At 39.5% G+C, this 15,602-nt stretch overlaps 2 protein-coding genes across 4 annotated transcripts in view; both read left to right on the top strand.

Annotated features, from left to right (window-relative positions):
• ATP1B3 (ATPase Na+/K+ transporting subunit beta 3) overlaps positions 1–15,602 on the top strand; it is a gene marked incomplete at its 5' end in the record, with an annotated part of 53,366 nt that overhangs the window by 14,327 nt on the left and 23,437 nt on the right. For all 3 annotated transcript variants that reach the window (XM_079705059.1, XM_079705058.1, XM_079705057.1), the window contains one exon: positions 14,450–14,578. In XM_079705059.1, coding sequence (XP_079561185.1) covers positions 14,450–14,578 — 129 coding nt within the window. The remainder of the gene's footprint in view (positions 1–14,449; positions 14,579–15,602) is intronic.
• LOC307054004 (transmembrane protein 203-like) lies at positions 9,329–9,706 on the top strand (the record flags this gene model as incomplete). The annotated part of the gene is made up of 1 exon (XM_079705493.1): positions 9,329–9,706. The coding sequence occupies one exon, from the start codon at positions 9,329–9,331 to the stop codon at positions 9,704–9,706; it is 378 nt and encodes a 125-aa protein (XP_079561619.1).

A 15,602-nucleotide genomic window follows, 5' to 3' on the forward strand; every position in this document is an offset into this window, starting at 1 on the left:
TTTCATTCCTCTGCCACTTTCTGTTGGGGTATCCCTGGCCCTCTCCATCACCTCTGTGGGAGCTGTCCACACTTCCTGCTAGAACTTACATGTTCTGGTGGCTTTAGTTATTATCTCCATTTGAGACCCCCAAATCTGCATTTCTAGTCCCTAAGACTTCTTTCGTATTCTTATTACCAAACGCCTGTCAGAAATCTTCAGTTGGACGTTTCATGGGCACCTCTTCGTGTAACTCTGTTGCCCTCGGGGCTCCTTAGCGTGACGTGCAGACTCTTTGCAGTCTGGTTGGCATATTTCTCTCCTGTCATCTCTGCTGTTCCACATAGTTCTCTCCCACTGCTTTTGGGCCTGTTTCCTAGCTTCCGAGCCTCTCCTTCCTTCAACTTGGCCTGGCTACTCAGATGTCAGCTGTGATGGCCTGATCTCTGGTAAACATTTTCGAACCATTCTTTGCCTTGAGACTGGGTCAAGTGCTCCAGTGTATTCTATGATACCTTTTTCTAGTATAGTATTTATGACTTCAACAGTATTGTTGTTGCCCGCTTATTAGACATAAGCTTCTTATTCATATCTTACCCGTCTTGAATTCCCTAACACCTAGCCTGTTGCCCGGCACTTAGTGGGAATGTAATAAAAATTGGTTGAATGAATGAACAGTATTATGAAATGTTCCCAGTCTAATTAAATGTAATTAGTCTTCTGCAACATTGTTTTTAATGTCTTTGATGGTTTTGGTGTATCATAGCATAATGGTTCACCCAGTGTTTGGGCATTTTCCTTTTTTTTTCCTTTTGGCTACAGCACTGATGGTTTTCATAGTTCAGTGTTCAGAAAAAGCTTCCACTTAACTTTCTCACGGGAGACTCAGCTGAGTTTGACACGCCTGGGTCGTGCATCTGATTAGGATAACAGAACCACGGTAATTATCCAGGCCTCCTGTGTCCTGCTTTATTGCTCTATTCTGCTTATATGGCTCTTATGAGAACTTCATAAAGATTTTTTTTTTCTTTTTAAACTTAACTGCTCTCAGATTTAATGGGGGTTTATTTAATAGTGTCATCCTCTCCCTACAGGGTGCTATTTAACTAATAATATTTTTAAAAAGAATTCCCTAACTTAACAACCTCCCCATATCTGTTTTAAACTTCGTAACTGAGTCATTGGTGGAGCTGGCTCTTAGTTATGACTTCCTCCTGTTATTTTGCTGATGCCATGGTAAGGAATTGACCCTTGTCCACAGCATGAGGTACTTTTCTTTTGATGGTTTCTGGCCAGTTGGCAGTATCTGGTCTGTAAAAGTGGCCCTTACCCCAGTCCATACTTCTCTAGCCATTCCTTTCCTGGTTCTCTTGTTTCCTAGATGTAGATTTCCCAGGTGCTGTCTTTGGCCTTGTTTTCTCTTCATCTTCTTCATCTCATAAAACAATTGCAAAGATTACTGACAAATTTTACTTCTTGGTTAACATCTCTCTGAGATTCCCGTTGCTTCTTGCATATCCCATAAACCTGAGAGTGAGGCTTAGACAACTCCAGTACCTTGTTTATCAACTGATAAACAGAGCTGTTTCCCCTTCCTCCACTGAAGTTGTGAGTTGCTTCTGTATTTGCAATTTTTGAAGATTATCACTACCATTTCTGCCATCTGGGCTCTGAACCTGGCCAAACCATGCCAGTGGTACTTCCATAACATCTCTTGAATCTCTTGGTGACCCACACCCTCATTACCACTGCTCCAGTTAATTCAGGAATTAATTTTCTCTGACCCACTCACCGTTGCCCCGCCTCACCCCACCCTCCAGCATCTTGTGAAAACAGGCGTTCAGAGGGAGCCCAGGGTGCTTGTTTTTCCTAGCTTCATAATGCTAACCACCTGTTGCATATTGCAGAGCCCTCAGTATTCCCACCAACCCTGCCCCACTTTTTCAGGATCTGGTAGTGCCTTTTCTTGTAAATTCTCTGATTAAAAAACGTAAAGCACCAGATGAAGATCTTTTGTAAATTTCTTTCAAAATTGGTCCTAGTTTAAAGAGACCACTGGCTTTCCAACTTTTATCTGCTGCTTATAAAAAGCGTAGTGTTGTTGACTGGGGAAGTTGGGCTCTTCTGGTGCAGCCCCAGAAAGATCCAAGGAATCCGTTGGAATCATTGTGACCTAAACCAGTGTAACTTCACTGCTATCAGATTATTTCTAAGGCTGCAGCTTCAGTCAAGCTACTCCCTGTACCCCAAGGCTGTTGGGATTCCCCACTGCTTTCAGAAGGTTTAAATCAGTTCCAGACAGCCTGGTATTCTGGATATATTACATAGTGGCTTAGAACTACATTTCCAACCTTACACAATCTGTCATTTTACACCCTGCTCCCTGTGTACCACATGTCATAGCCAAATGGGTCTGTCTGAGGCCCCTTGGTCTAGGATACCCTGCTCATTCCCTCTCCCGTGCCCTTCATTCTCTGCATCATAACTTCTCTCCTGCTTCATAGATCTAGTGCCCTCTCTGCCATAAGCCTTCTCGGACTTGCCCAGGTGAAAATAATACATTTGTCGTCTCTAACGCCTAAAAATTTTGTATCCTGGATTAGAGTTGTTTATATACATTGTTCCCACTAGCTGGATGTTCTCACAGAGAGGAATCACAGGTGCGTTTTATGCTACAACATCTAGCACATAGTAAGCACTTACTCTTTTTTTGATGAATCAATTGTCATTTAGTCAGTTTCCACTTGTGATTCACCTGGTCGTTGGGCTAAAGTTGAGAGTATTTTGATTAATTGGTATAGCTCCACACTGTGAAAGTCTTGTTTGTGGAGAAACTGGCTCATCATTCCCCTCAGCTCACCATGATTCTGTTCCACTAAATTTCTAATTCATTGAAGTTTCCAGATAGGGCATCGTAGTCAAAGTGAGCCTGTGGGCCTATGTATTTTTGCTTGATAAGTCTTAGAAGTTTACCAGTATACTGAGAAGGTGTTCAGACTAGGACTCAGAATATAGATCTGAATTAGAATTCCACGTCTCCATCTAAGCTTAGGTAAGTCATTAAAAATCTCTTGGTCTTAGTTTCCTCTGTAAGGGAGAAGTTGCACGAGATAGTTTCAGATGTCACATTGGAATGAAAAACAAGGCCTATATAAATGCTTTTGAACAGGAGGCTGCAAACTTTTTCTTTAAAGGACCAGATAATATTTTAGGCTTTGCCAGGAATACAGTATGTGTTGCAGCTACTCAACTCTGCTGTTAGTAGCTTGAAAGCGGCCGTAAACAATATGTAAACTAGTGGCCTAGCTGCGTTTCAGTATTTTATTTACAAAAACAGGCAGCAGCCATGATTTGCTGACCTATGCTTTAGAAGTTAGTTAGTGGTCAGCGTAGGCTAATCCAAGAAACCTGAACGTGTCTTAAATGGAATGTGGACTCCTGGCTTTGTTTTTTTCATATAACAAAAGTAACTTCATTATTTGAGTTTTTATAGTACAGATGTGAATAGTCAGTAAGTCCACTGTCATCCTCAGCTTCTTCCCTGGGTAACCACTGTTACCTATCATACTTTTTAAAACATATGTGGTATATCCACTTTGGATAAAGGTCTAATAATTTCCTGTAAAAGTAAGTATATACTTACCCCATGATCCCCAGCAGTTTACCCAAGAGAAATGAAAACATATGTCCACAAAAATACACAAAATATTCATAGTAGCTCCAAACTGGAAAGAGCCCAGGTGTCCAGCAGTAGAATGGATAAACAAACCAGTGTCCACACAGTGGAATACTACTCAACAGTAAAAAGGAGCAAACTACAGATAACACAAAACATGGGTGAATCCCACAATTAGGCTGAGCAGAAAAGAAGCTTTACCGAAGAGAATATACTATATAATTTCATTTCTTTGAAACTCTAAATCAAGCAATACTTACCTATGCTGGGGAAAAGCCCAGAATGGTGTTTGCCTCTAGGATGGTGGTCATGGGGATTGACTGGGAAGGGGCATGAGAACTTTATAGGGTGATGGCAATGTTCTGTATCTTGATAGCTGTTTGAATCATAGAGGTGAATGTATTTCTCAACAACCGTGTCATGGTACCTTGGAGATTTGTGTATTTCACTAAATGTAATTTTCCCTCAATTTTAGTTAATATACATGTTGAAGTGTTTAGGGGTTAAGTGTACTGACATCTGCAACTTGAAATTCTTAAAAAAAAATAGATGGTGAATAGATAAGAGGTAAATATAGTAGACTTTACTGTAGAATCTAGGTGGGGTTTATGCGTGTTCACTTACATTTCTTTTAACTTTTGTGTGTATTTGTAAATATTCCTAATTGGATGTTGGAGGAAAAAGAATACATAAATATATTCATGTTTCTCTTCACTGCCTTCTACCAGTCGCAGTCTTTCCCACAGATGATTGCTTATCAGTTTTCCTACCAGTCCTTTTTCAACACACTTATATATGTGTATATGTATATATGTGTGTGTGTGTGTGTGTATGTGTATATATGGACTATGTAGGAATAATTAATCTTCCACTTTTACATGAGTAATAGGAAGAATGTATGTTCTAGAACTTGCTTTTTTTCACTTAATATGTCTTGACTGTTTCCATGTCTCTCTCTCTCCCCCCCTCCCCAATTTATTTATCTCATTCCTTTGAGTCATTGCATAATATTCCATAGTGTAGGGATATATATCCAAGATACATGTATATATTTCTTTGTGATGAATATTTAGATTGTTTCCAATTTTTCTCTTGCAAATTGTGCAGTGCATGTGTGCAACTATTTATCCAGGGTAGTCACTGAGAAATGGAATCACCAGTTTATAGTATATGTTTATTTTTATATTAATTTATTGTCCTCCAGTAAAGCTGTACCAGTGTATACTCCCACCAGCAGGGATCAAATTACCTGTTTCCCTTCAACTTTCTGAGCATTGGTTATCATCACTCTTTAAAAATTTTTGCCAGTTTGGTGGGATGCTGGTGTCTTGGTTGGTTCAATTTGCAGTATCTCTGATAATTGCAACTTATGTTTGCTCAGTTTTCGTTTCTTTACAGCGACCTGCTCATCTTTTTGCTGTATTTTGTCTCTTAATTCTTTTATTTTAAAAATTGTACTTGTTTAAATAAATATTATCACAAATTTAACAGCCTTTTATAGGCTGTTCCTGATCACTTATCCCAAAATATATTGAATAATCCATCATTTTCTCACTGATTTGAAATGCCAGCTTTGTTACATGGATTTTATATGGATCTTTTCTTGATTATTGTTGCGTTTTGTTATTAATCTGTATCTCTGTTCCTGTGTCATTATCACTCTATAGCATGTAAGCTCTATGTAAGTGTTTAAAATAAAATAAATTTGTGAAATCTGTGCGAGTACCATCTGTTTAGTTTTGGTATCTGGAGAGTGCTAGCCTTATAAAGATTTAGGTAATTTACGGAGCATACAAAAAAGATAGCTTGTGTGTAGAGAAGGAATCTACTTCTTGAAAATTGGGAGAACTAACTAAAGCCGTTTGGACATAGTGTCTCAGGGATAGAGCTCTGTTTATTTCTTGTAAAAACTTCTGATTTGAATATGTTTATTTTCTTTAAAAATCATATATTTCATCTATTTTCAAGCTTACTAGTTGGAAACTGGTTTTATTGATAAAATTAATGATTTTTTTTTTGCATTTGTTTCCATTAACTTGTGCTAGTATCTTAAATCTCCTACTTTCCTTGAATTTATTTTAGTCTTGAATTTAAAACCTGGCTTTTTGGTTAGTCTGGTTTTTTAGTGAATGCGTATAAGGCTATGGATTTTCCTTTGTGTTCTTCTTTGGCTACATGATTGTTTTGAATTTTGCATATTTTGGATTTTGTTGTCTTTTTAATCCAAAGGTTATTTAGCAGTCCATTTTCTAAATTTTTGTTATACTTCTCTAACATACTTCGATTTTGAAAAATGTGGCCTCTTTTTTTTTTTTTTTTAGGTTTGTTATTTTTTATTTTGGTTTGGTTTGGTTTTTTGAAATTTAAGTCATGGTCAGTTTTGAGGCAATGTTCCAGGTTTATAAAGAGTATACTTTCTGGTGACTACAAAGTTTTATATATGTTAAATAACTATTAGTTGTGTTTTTAAAATATTAGCCTTTTTGTTATTGTTTACCTGATCTGTGGATTTCTGGAAGAGGTACGTTAAAATCTCTACAGATGATTGTGATAAATTTTGCTTTACATATCTTAAGCCACTTAGCATCACAAATGTTCATGGCTTTTATGCTGTATCTTCTTGATGTGTTTTGTTTACTTTTTATTAATAGAGAATATCTTTACTTTGTTAATACCTTTTGACTTGAATTCTAAATAGTTTGCTTACAGTAATAATGCCACATCTACATTTCTTTTTGTTAGCCAAGATCTACTTTATTTTCAACCAGTATGTGTTATAATTTTAGGTTTTTATCTAAATAGCGTTTATTTATAGTGCTATAAGGTTTTCTTTAACCCACTTTGAGAATGTCTTTTATTAGACTACTATTAAATTATTCCTACCTTAATATTTTTGGGATTTTAACTTGTTATTAAATTAAAATCAAATTTTAACTATGTAAAATACAGACGAATGTAGTGGCAAAAGGAGATCATCGGCTGGCTGAAGGATGTACGGATTGTGAACGGGCACAAGGAACCTTTCAGAGGTGATAGAAATGTTCTGTATCATTAGTGTAGTGGTGGTTTCACAATACATGCAACTGTCTACTCTTTGGGATTGTGCACTTGGAATCAATGAAAATTATTGTATGTAAGTTATTCCTCAGACCTGATAAGGAAAAGAAATTAAAATCAACACTTACTTAGATGTTACCAGCAAGTCTTACTGGTTTCTTTGCTCACCATTGCTTTATATATTTTTCTTCTTTGTCTTAGATTTTTAAAGAAAACTTTAAAAAATGAAAAAATGTACAATTATATTAGCTTTTTCTAGAATTTAGTCTGTGAACTTTGTCCTTTTCTTTCAGGTTAGATAATATATAAGTTTTTCTTCCAAAAAGAAGGAAATGAAGACAGTGTAGCTAAAACTTAAAGCCTCCGCAGTTTGGAATATACTGTTTTATTTTTGGCTGATGAGATATCTGTCAGTCATATTTCTCTGCTCTAGGTAAAACCCGTTTTATCTTTTTAGAAGCTTTAAGAAATGTTCACTTTATTTTTAGTATTCTGAAATTTTACCTTTTTCTATCTAGGTATAGGGTGTTTTCTAGTATTTTTCAATCTTTTCCAATCTAGACACAAAATGTGTTATTTCTTTGGGCATTCCTCCCCATCCCCTTTTCTGGTGGAATTCCTGTTAGATTTATTGATATTCTGGTTCTGTCTCCCGTGTCTCAACAATCTCCGTACACTCTCTCTCTGTCTTTTTGCCCAGTATTGTAAAGCACCTTGGTTTGATCTTTTAGCTCACTGAATTTTTCTTTGGCTTGGCTAGTTCTCTAGGTTAGGCCTTCTTCCAAATTTTTGTTTTTTAAATAGCTTTATTGAGGTATAATTGTGACATATGGTAAACTGCACGTATTTAAAATTAAAATGTGTAACTTGAGTTTTGATGCGTATTCACCTATATGCATATGCATATATTGTACCCATGGAACTATCACTCTAATCAAGATAATGAAAATATTCATCACTCCCCAGATTTCCTCTTTCCCATTTGAAATCCTTTTCTTTCCCTACCTCCCCAGTATCCGGGCAAAAAATAGATCTGCTTTTTGACAGTTTAGATTAGTTTGTATTTTCTGAAACTTTAAATGCATGGAATCATGTAGCGTGTTCTCTTTGGGGTCAGGAGTGCTGAGTTCTTTCATTCAGCACAGTTATTTTGAGAAGTAGTTCATGAATAGTATTCCATTGTATTATATGCCAGAATTTATTAATTCATCTGTAGATGTGCTTTTGGGTTGTTTGGAGTTTTTAGTGATTACAAATAAAGCATTTACAAATATTCATATACTTCTGCGAATGTGTGCTTTCGTTTTTCTTGGTTAAATATCTAGGAATGGATTGGCTAGATCCTGTCGTAGGTATATGCTACTAACTTTTCAAAAAACTGTTTTCCAAAATCGGTTTTTGTTTTGGCATGTTCCCACCAGCAGTGTATTAGCGTGTCAGTTGCTCCGCTCCTAGATCATCGCTTGGTATGGTCAGTCTTTAGAATTTCTAGCCTTCTGGTGAGCATGTAGTGGTTTTGATTTGCCCTTCTTGGATAACTAGTGATGTTGAGTGTGTTTTCATGAGCTTTATTGTTTTGCAATTCTCATTACATCTTTGATGAAGTTTCTGTTCAAAACTTTTGTCCATGTTTTAGAAATTCGTTTTGTTGTAAGAGTTCTTTATATATTCTAGATGCAAATAAGTAATTTATTGGTTTCATATTATGCAAAATATTTTTCCCAGTCTTTGGTTTGCTTTTTTGTTAGGTGTCTGGATTTTTTCTTCTTATTATTTGACTCTTCTGCAGTTCAGCTTATCTACTAAGTTTTAAAATTTTAACAATCAGAATATGAGATCAGATTTTGAAAAATTATCCTCTTATACTCTGTATTTTAATTATATTCATGCTTTCCCCCCCCTTGTTCTGTACCCTGTTAAAACCCAGTTTTTTCAGGCGTTACTTTCTTTGTTGCATTTGATACTTTATTGGATTAGTTTTTCTTCTCAATGTTTTGTAATTATTGGTTCTCTGCACCTCTTCTTTGTATTTAGACTTCCCTGTCACAGCATTCAGGGACGAGGCATCGGTAGCCAAGAGCTGGTCAGGTATGGAGATTCTCTCCACTCCTTTAGATTTTTACCAACCCATCCAGGACCTTGCCCAGTTTTTATCCCAAACCCCAGTGTTCCCTTCTTCATAGCATGTACAAAAATTAACACACAGTGGATCAAAGACCCAGACTTAAAGAGCTAAAACTAAAAATTCTTAGAAGAAAATATAATTGCAAGTCTTCATGACTTTGGATTAGGCAGTGGTGTTTTAGATATGATACCAAAAGTCAAGCAACCAAGGAGAAAAATAAAAATAGATAAATTGGACTTCTTTGAGATTAAGAACTTTTCTGCTTTAAAGGGCACTGTTGGCGCCCGGCGGGGCATGGCGTCCGAGCAAAGCGGGCGTCGGCTGGTGGCCAGTGCTGGGTCCCGAGCGGGGGCCGAGAGCCGGGACAGGCGGGGCCGCTTTCCGACGACGACGACGACGGCGGCAGGCGCCAGCGAGGCCCGTGGGGAGTGGCGGCGCAGCCGGGCGGGTGGGACCATCGCCCGGGGCCTTGCCCGCACTCAACCGGAGCGATGCTTTTCGCGCTCGGGGAGCTGGTGCAGTGGCTGGGCTTCGCTCCCTTCGAGGTCTTCGTGCACCTGTTGGCCCTGCTGGTGTTCTCCGTGCTGCTGGCCCCGCGTGTGGACGGCCTGGCTCCCGGCCTCTCCTGGTGGAACGTGTTCGTGCCCTTCTTCGCCGCTGACGGGCTCAGCACCTACTTCACCACTGTCGTCTCCGTGCGCCTCTTCCAGGACGGAGAGAAGCGGCTGGCCGTGCTCCGCCTTTTCTGGGTCCTCACGGTTCTTAGCCTGAAGTTCGTCTTCGAGGTGGTGTTGTGCCAGAAGCTGGTGGAGCAGACTCGGGAGCTCTGGTCCGGCCTGATCACGTCTCCGGTCTTCATTCTCCTGTAGCTGCTCATGATCCGTGCCTGCGGGTCAGCTAGCCTCGCAGAAGATAAGCTAGAATGCGGGACCCCAGGCTGAGGTCCCACTTCCACCGCACCAGAGGAGAAGTTGGGGTCTGAAAGCCAGCTTGTGCCCTGCTGGGTGCCCAGCTTCCTCTCTAAAAGTCATGTCTGAAATTGTTCCCTCAGCAGGGCTGAAAAGAGCAGCCTTGATTCTTAAAATGTATTCCCTCTTATTTCGTGCTTTGAATAGCTAATCTTGAATTGAGATCCTGAGAAGGCCAGACAGTCCTGAACTCCTCTGACAGTTGGAAACTGCATATAAGTAAAGTGTCCTGATGGGCTCTGAGTATTTTCATGGATCCTGGGAAAGTACCCACTGTGCAAAGGCTGCAGAGCTGGACTCGGGATCTCCCCTGGCCAGCAGTGCTGACCTGAGAGCTTGCTGCCCCGTGCCCCCAAACAAGACTTCCTTAGACGCTTGAGCTCCAAAAAGTGTAACCAGGCAGACAGGAGTATGTTGAATAAGCATGATCAGGACCCTATCTGGGTATCTGTCGCCTGAGAAAAGAACTTGCTTTCAAGGCACTGCTTGGTTTCCTATCCCAGCAGATTGCAGTGTCACAACTTTTCCACCACCTCGTGGCCAGCACTCTTAGCACACCTGAGACCTTTAGGCCACCCTAAGGGAGTAGAGAGAGGAATAGGTGCTCTGATGTGCATAGCCATTGAGACCTACACATGGGAAGTTTGCAGATGGTCTCAGCCCACGCCTGTCGGCCTAAGGGCTTTGGTTTGATGCCAGTCGGATGCCAAATGAGAACATTTGCTGAGATAAAAATAAGAATGTTTTGCTGAAAAAAATAATAATAAAGGCCACTGTCATGAAAGTGAAAAGACAACCCACAGAATGGGAGAAAATAATTGAACATCATGTATCTGACAAGAGGCTTGTGCCTATAATATATAAAGAACTCTTAGAACTCAATCAAAAGACAACCCAATTTAAAAATGGGCCAAGGATCTGAATAGACAGTTCTCTAAAGAAGATACAAATGACCAATAAGCTCATGAAAAAATGCTCAACATCATTAGTCATTAGGGAAATGCAAATTAAACCCACTAGGAAGTATTAATGAGAATGTGGAGAAATTGGAATCCTGCTGGTGGGAATGTAGAATGTTATAGATGATTTGGAAAATAGTCTGGTAGTTAACTCAAAATACTAAACAGAGTTACCATATGACCAAGCAGTTCCACTCATAGGTGAATGAAATGTGAATTATACCTCAATAAATAGCGCCTTATAAAAATTTGAATATACAAAGGACTTTAAATTTGTACCTGTCCATATAATTGATTTTTAAAAAAATTATACCTGCCTCCGCTTTAAGTTTTTTTTTTTTTACCTATAAACAGGTTGTTAATTTATTTACTAAGGGGAAGTTGTTTTTCATCAGAATTCTCTGAGGTTAAGGCATAGTCTTTCTATTGTCTAGGTACCTTCAGGTAACTAGGAAGTTGGCAGAAGTAGAGAGTCAGATCACACGGTCTCAAAGTGTGTTGAACGGGTGTGGATGTCCAGGCCTTGATGAAGCCTGATGACTTACCTGTTCCCTGCTTACATTAACTAGCACAGAGGCAGACATGGCACACTGAACAGGTCCCATCTGCACCACCTGTTACTCAGGTAGGGTAGCTCAATTCGTTTCATCCCTGTCATTGTCAGGAATGCATCTGAAAAAATAACTGCAAGATACTGATACACAAGAACAGCAGTTTACAACTTCTGTTTTTATTTTCAGGTATTTCTTTCCTTAGTGTAGGAGAAAGGCGGTTAAGTTGATAAAGTACTGCCATCCTTGTGAGTGGTCTTTCATATGTGGTTTTTACAAGTGAGATTAACTTTAGTTTTTAAATGTTAAGTTTGTTCTTGGCGAGAGGATCTTATCAAGCAGGGGAAGTTGGCTTCAGTGCTGAAAATCACTTATCTACTCGGTACACTCCCTACATTCAAAATTGACTTGATGGCCACTAGAACATGGCATCAGGTTTGGGACATGGCTGTTAATCTGTGCATCTATTTTATGAACCTAACTTTTTTTTTTGAGATTTTTTTGATGTGGACCATTTTTAAAGTCTTTATTGAATTTGCTACAATATTGCTTCTGTTTTATGTTGTGGTCTTTTTTTTTTTTTTTTTTTTTTTTTTTTGGCCCTGAGGCATGTGGGATCTTAGCTCCCCGACCAGGGATGGAACCCGCACCCCCTGCATTGGAAGGTGAAGTCTTAACCGCTGGACCGCCAAGGAAGTCCCAACCCAACTCTTTATAGGAAGTTTTTACACTTTTGTTCGTGTTTGCTCTATGTTCATTTGCTTTGTAACCGTTTTTATAAATCCGCTTTATATTCTTTTTCCTGAAAATGTAAAATCAAATTTGAAAATGGTAAGCATATTTTCAGATGACTTTGAAACACCGCTAAATAATTAAACTCCCGGCACTCCTGTTTTAAACGTCTCCAGTTTAACATCTGCCGCGTCAGGTGACAAACTCCTGTGGCCTCAGTCTGCCTCCTCTGTAAGCGAGGCTTCATTGGATGGAACGCATCCCCCACTCATTATCACATTTATATATTTGTACCCTGGTCTGCCCTGTGGAGGAGTTTATCCATTAGTTCCTACAAATACCCAGATCTGAAAGAATGGTTTTTCTCCTGTATCTCATTACACCATCCTTTGGGCTTTGCCCGTATTTCATCTACCGCTGTAGTAAACGGATCACTTCTTTGAGACTGGTCTTCCTTTGTGTTTCTGCCACAGGATCGCTCTGTGTGGTAGGGAAGTGATGCTGTCTGGAGGCGACCTCCTGTGCTCCTTTCTTCCTTCTGTCCTTTCGCTCCCTATTCTGGCTTCCTGGTAATCGGGGCAGGGGGAGGATGGGGAATGCTGGTCTAAATGAAAATGAAATTGCGTTAACTGTTTCCCCTTGGCTTAAAAAAAGGGGAGGCAGTCTCCTGGCCCGCAGGTAACAAATGAAAGTTATCTAGCTTTTGCCACAATCTGTTTCGGAGGTCACAGGGTCTTTTGAGCATCACAAGAACGTTGTAGAGCCACTCTGCAGAAGAAGGATGGATATATTCAGAAATGTATTATTAACAGAAGTCATAGAAGCTCTGAAGTTGATCCTTCTGGGGATGAGTGAGGGTGAAGGGTCCATAGATTCCAGGTTAGGAACCCCTGCTCAAGCCCTTCTGCTAGGACAAATATTAATAAGCAGGTTTATGTTAAGACTGGAAAATAAAGCTGATGTTAACTCAACTTTGGGGAATTAAGCGTTCTTTACTATTGCTGTAACTGGGGATTTATTGAATATTCTTTGATTAGGTTTTTTTTTTGGCCGTGCTGCGTGGCATGTGGGATCTTAGTTCCCCGACCAGGGATCCAACCCGTGCCCTCTGCATTGGAAGCGTGGAGTCTTAACCACTGGACTGCCAGGGAAGTCCCCTTTGATCAGTTTTTAAATGTTCAAATATAAATGTGTGGCGTTAACAATATATTCCAGTATATAATCTTGATGGTGACCACTTACGATGTTAGATCTTTGAATTATAGACATTTGAGAAAAATAATTCTAGATGTTCACAAAATAAATCACTGGCTTAGGATAGATCTTAGTGTTTCCAGATTGTGAAGAAAAAAAGGTTAAGCCCTTGATGTTGACACTTGCGTCTGCCAGCTCTTGCTGCGTGCTTAGCAGTGGAGTTGTCAAGTCCCACTGGTTGGGATGCTCCTCTCTTCACTGTTGCATGACGCTTCCACTCAACCAGTGTTTCCTAAACTTTATTCATTGATACCACCTTCATGATTTACCTTCTCTGCATGTTTCCTGGCTATTCTCTAAGTCAGCTCAGTTTTTAAAACCCAAATTTATGCTAATAATTACTGTGAAATACAGGGTTGATGTGCTAATTCTTTTTTTTTTTTTTTTTGGCCGCCTGTGCGACATGCAGAACTTCCCCTAGGATTGAACCTGTGGCTCCTGTAGTGGAAGCACGGAGTCTTAACCACTGGACCACTGGGGAAGTCCTATGTGTTAATTTTTTTGTTTGTCACATATACATACTGGGGGTTTTGTCCAACCTAAAATCATCTTTTTTCTTTCTAGAGAGCATTAACTCCATTTTGGGAAATACTCCCTTATGTGCTGGAATTTTTTTTTTTTAATTTTATTTTTTGCTTTATAACAAATTTAATCAGTTATACATATACATATGTTCCCATATCCCCTCCCTTTTGCGTCTCCCTCCCACCCTCCCTATCCCACCCCTCCAGGCGGTCACAAAGCACCGAGCTGATCTCCCTGTGCTATGCGGCTGCTTCCCACTAGCTATCTACCTTACGTTGGGTAGTGTATATATGTCCATGCCGCTCTTTCACTTTGTGTGCTGGAATTTTAAAGCTCTGATCTTGAATCAGTATGATCTGTGGAAGCTGCTTGTACTTGGAAGTATCAGAGGAGAGGAGGGGGTCACAGGATGTGGGTGGGTGCTGCCTGCTGAAATACCCCTTGCTTGGGCAAATTCATATCGTTCTGAATATGAAGATACTTGGCTGTGTGCATGGCAAAGCTTGGAGTTCTAGCCTTGCAATGATGGGTCTGTTTTTTTACCTTGGCCACATCTCACACACACACACACACACACACAATGTGTATATCTTCAACTTTATGAGTTTTATTTTCTTTTACAGGTTTGATCTTGCTCTTCTACCTAGTCTTTTATGGGTTCCTGGCTGCACTCTTTTCATTCACAATGTGGGCTATGCTTCAGACTCTGAACGATGAGGTTCCAAAATATCGTGACCAGATTCCTAGTCCAGGTAATTAATTATGTTGTGATTATCATGGCTTCTAACAAAATTGGGTTATACTTTATCTTCTCCGTAAGTCTGTATTATATAGCCGGTAGAAGATGTTAAACTTTAGGGTGAGATAATGTGAAAGTTTTGATTTTGTTTGTTGTTTAATATTTAATAGTGATATAAAGACCTTTAATATTTACATACTGATATAAAGACCTTTAATATTTACATACTGATATAAAAACCTTTAATATTTACACAGTGATACAAAAACCTGGCTGATAAATCTTGAGTCTTTTGCCAAGAGTAAGCAGAAATGAATATTGAGTTAAAGTGAAGCCAGATTGATGAATATAGTTATAGTTATGAATGGTGTTTATGAATATTGTGTAGTAGTTTTACTTTGCTCTGAGTAATTTACTTATGAAGTATATATTTCAGCTCTGGTGTGGGTTAGAGCATTGGTCTTGTAAAATACATGCTTCATGTTTTTTTGTTTGTTTGTTTGTTTGTTTTTCCGTACACGGGCCCCTCACTGTTGTGGCCTCTCCCGTTGCGGAGCACAGGCTCCGGACGCGCAGGCTCAGCGGCCAATGGCTCACGGGCCCAGCCGCTCCGCGGCATGTGGGATCTTCCCGGACCGGGGCACGAACCTGTGTCCCCTGCATCGGCAGGCGGACTCTCAACCACTGCGCCACCAGGGAGGCCCTAAGTTTTATTTTTAAATGGCATCATTTCAATAGTGTATTTGCTTCTGGTAAAATAAATGCTAGTTTGAAATTGGTATGTGTATTAACATATACATGCGTATAACATAAACATGTACCATCCATGCACACCCCTATAGATGCACACACATGCATACACACATATTCATGCTCCAGTGGTTTAAATTGTAAAGACGTAAGAGTTACTGTAGTTTTCCCATTCTATTGATGTTCATGGTCCGTGGTAAGCCAAGACTTTATTTGGAGGACGTAGGTGTACGTAGCGTCAAAAAATGCAGCCGTACGGCACACTCCTGCTGTGTTTTTTTTTTACT

This window comes from Hyperoodon ampullatus (genome assembly GCF_949752795.1).
Source record: "Hyperoodon ampullatus genome assembly, chromosome: 5".
Classification (NCBI taxonomy): Eukaryota; Metazoa; Chordata; class Mammalia; order Artiodactyla; family Ziphiidae; genus Hyperoodon; species Hyperoodon ampullatus.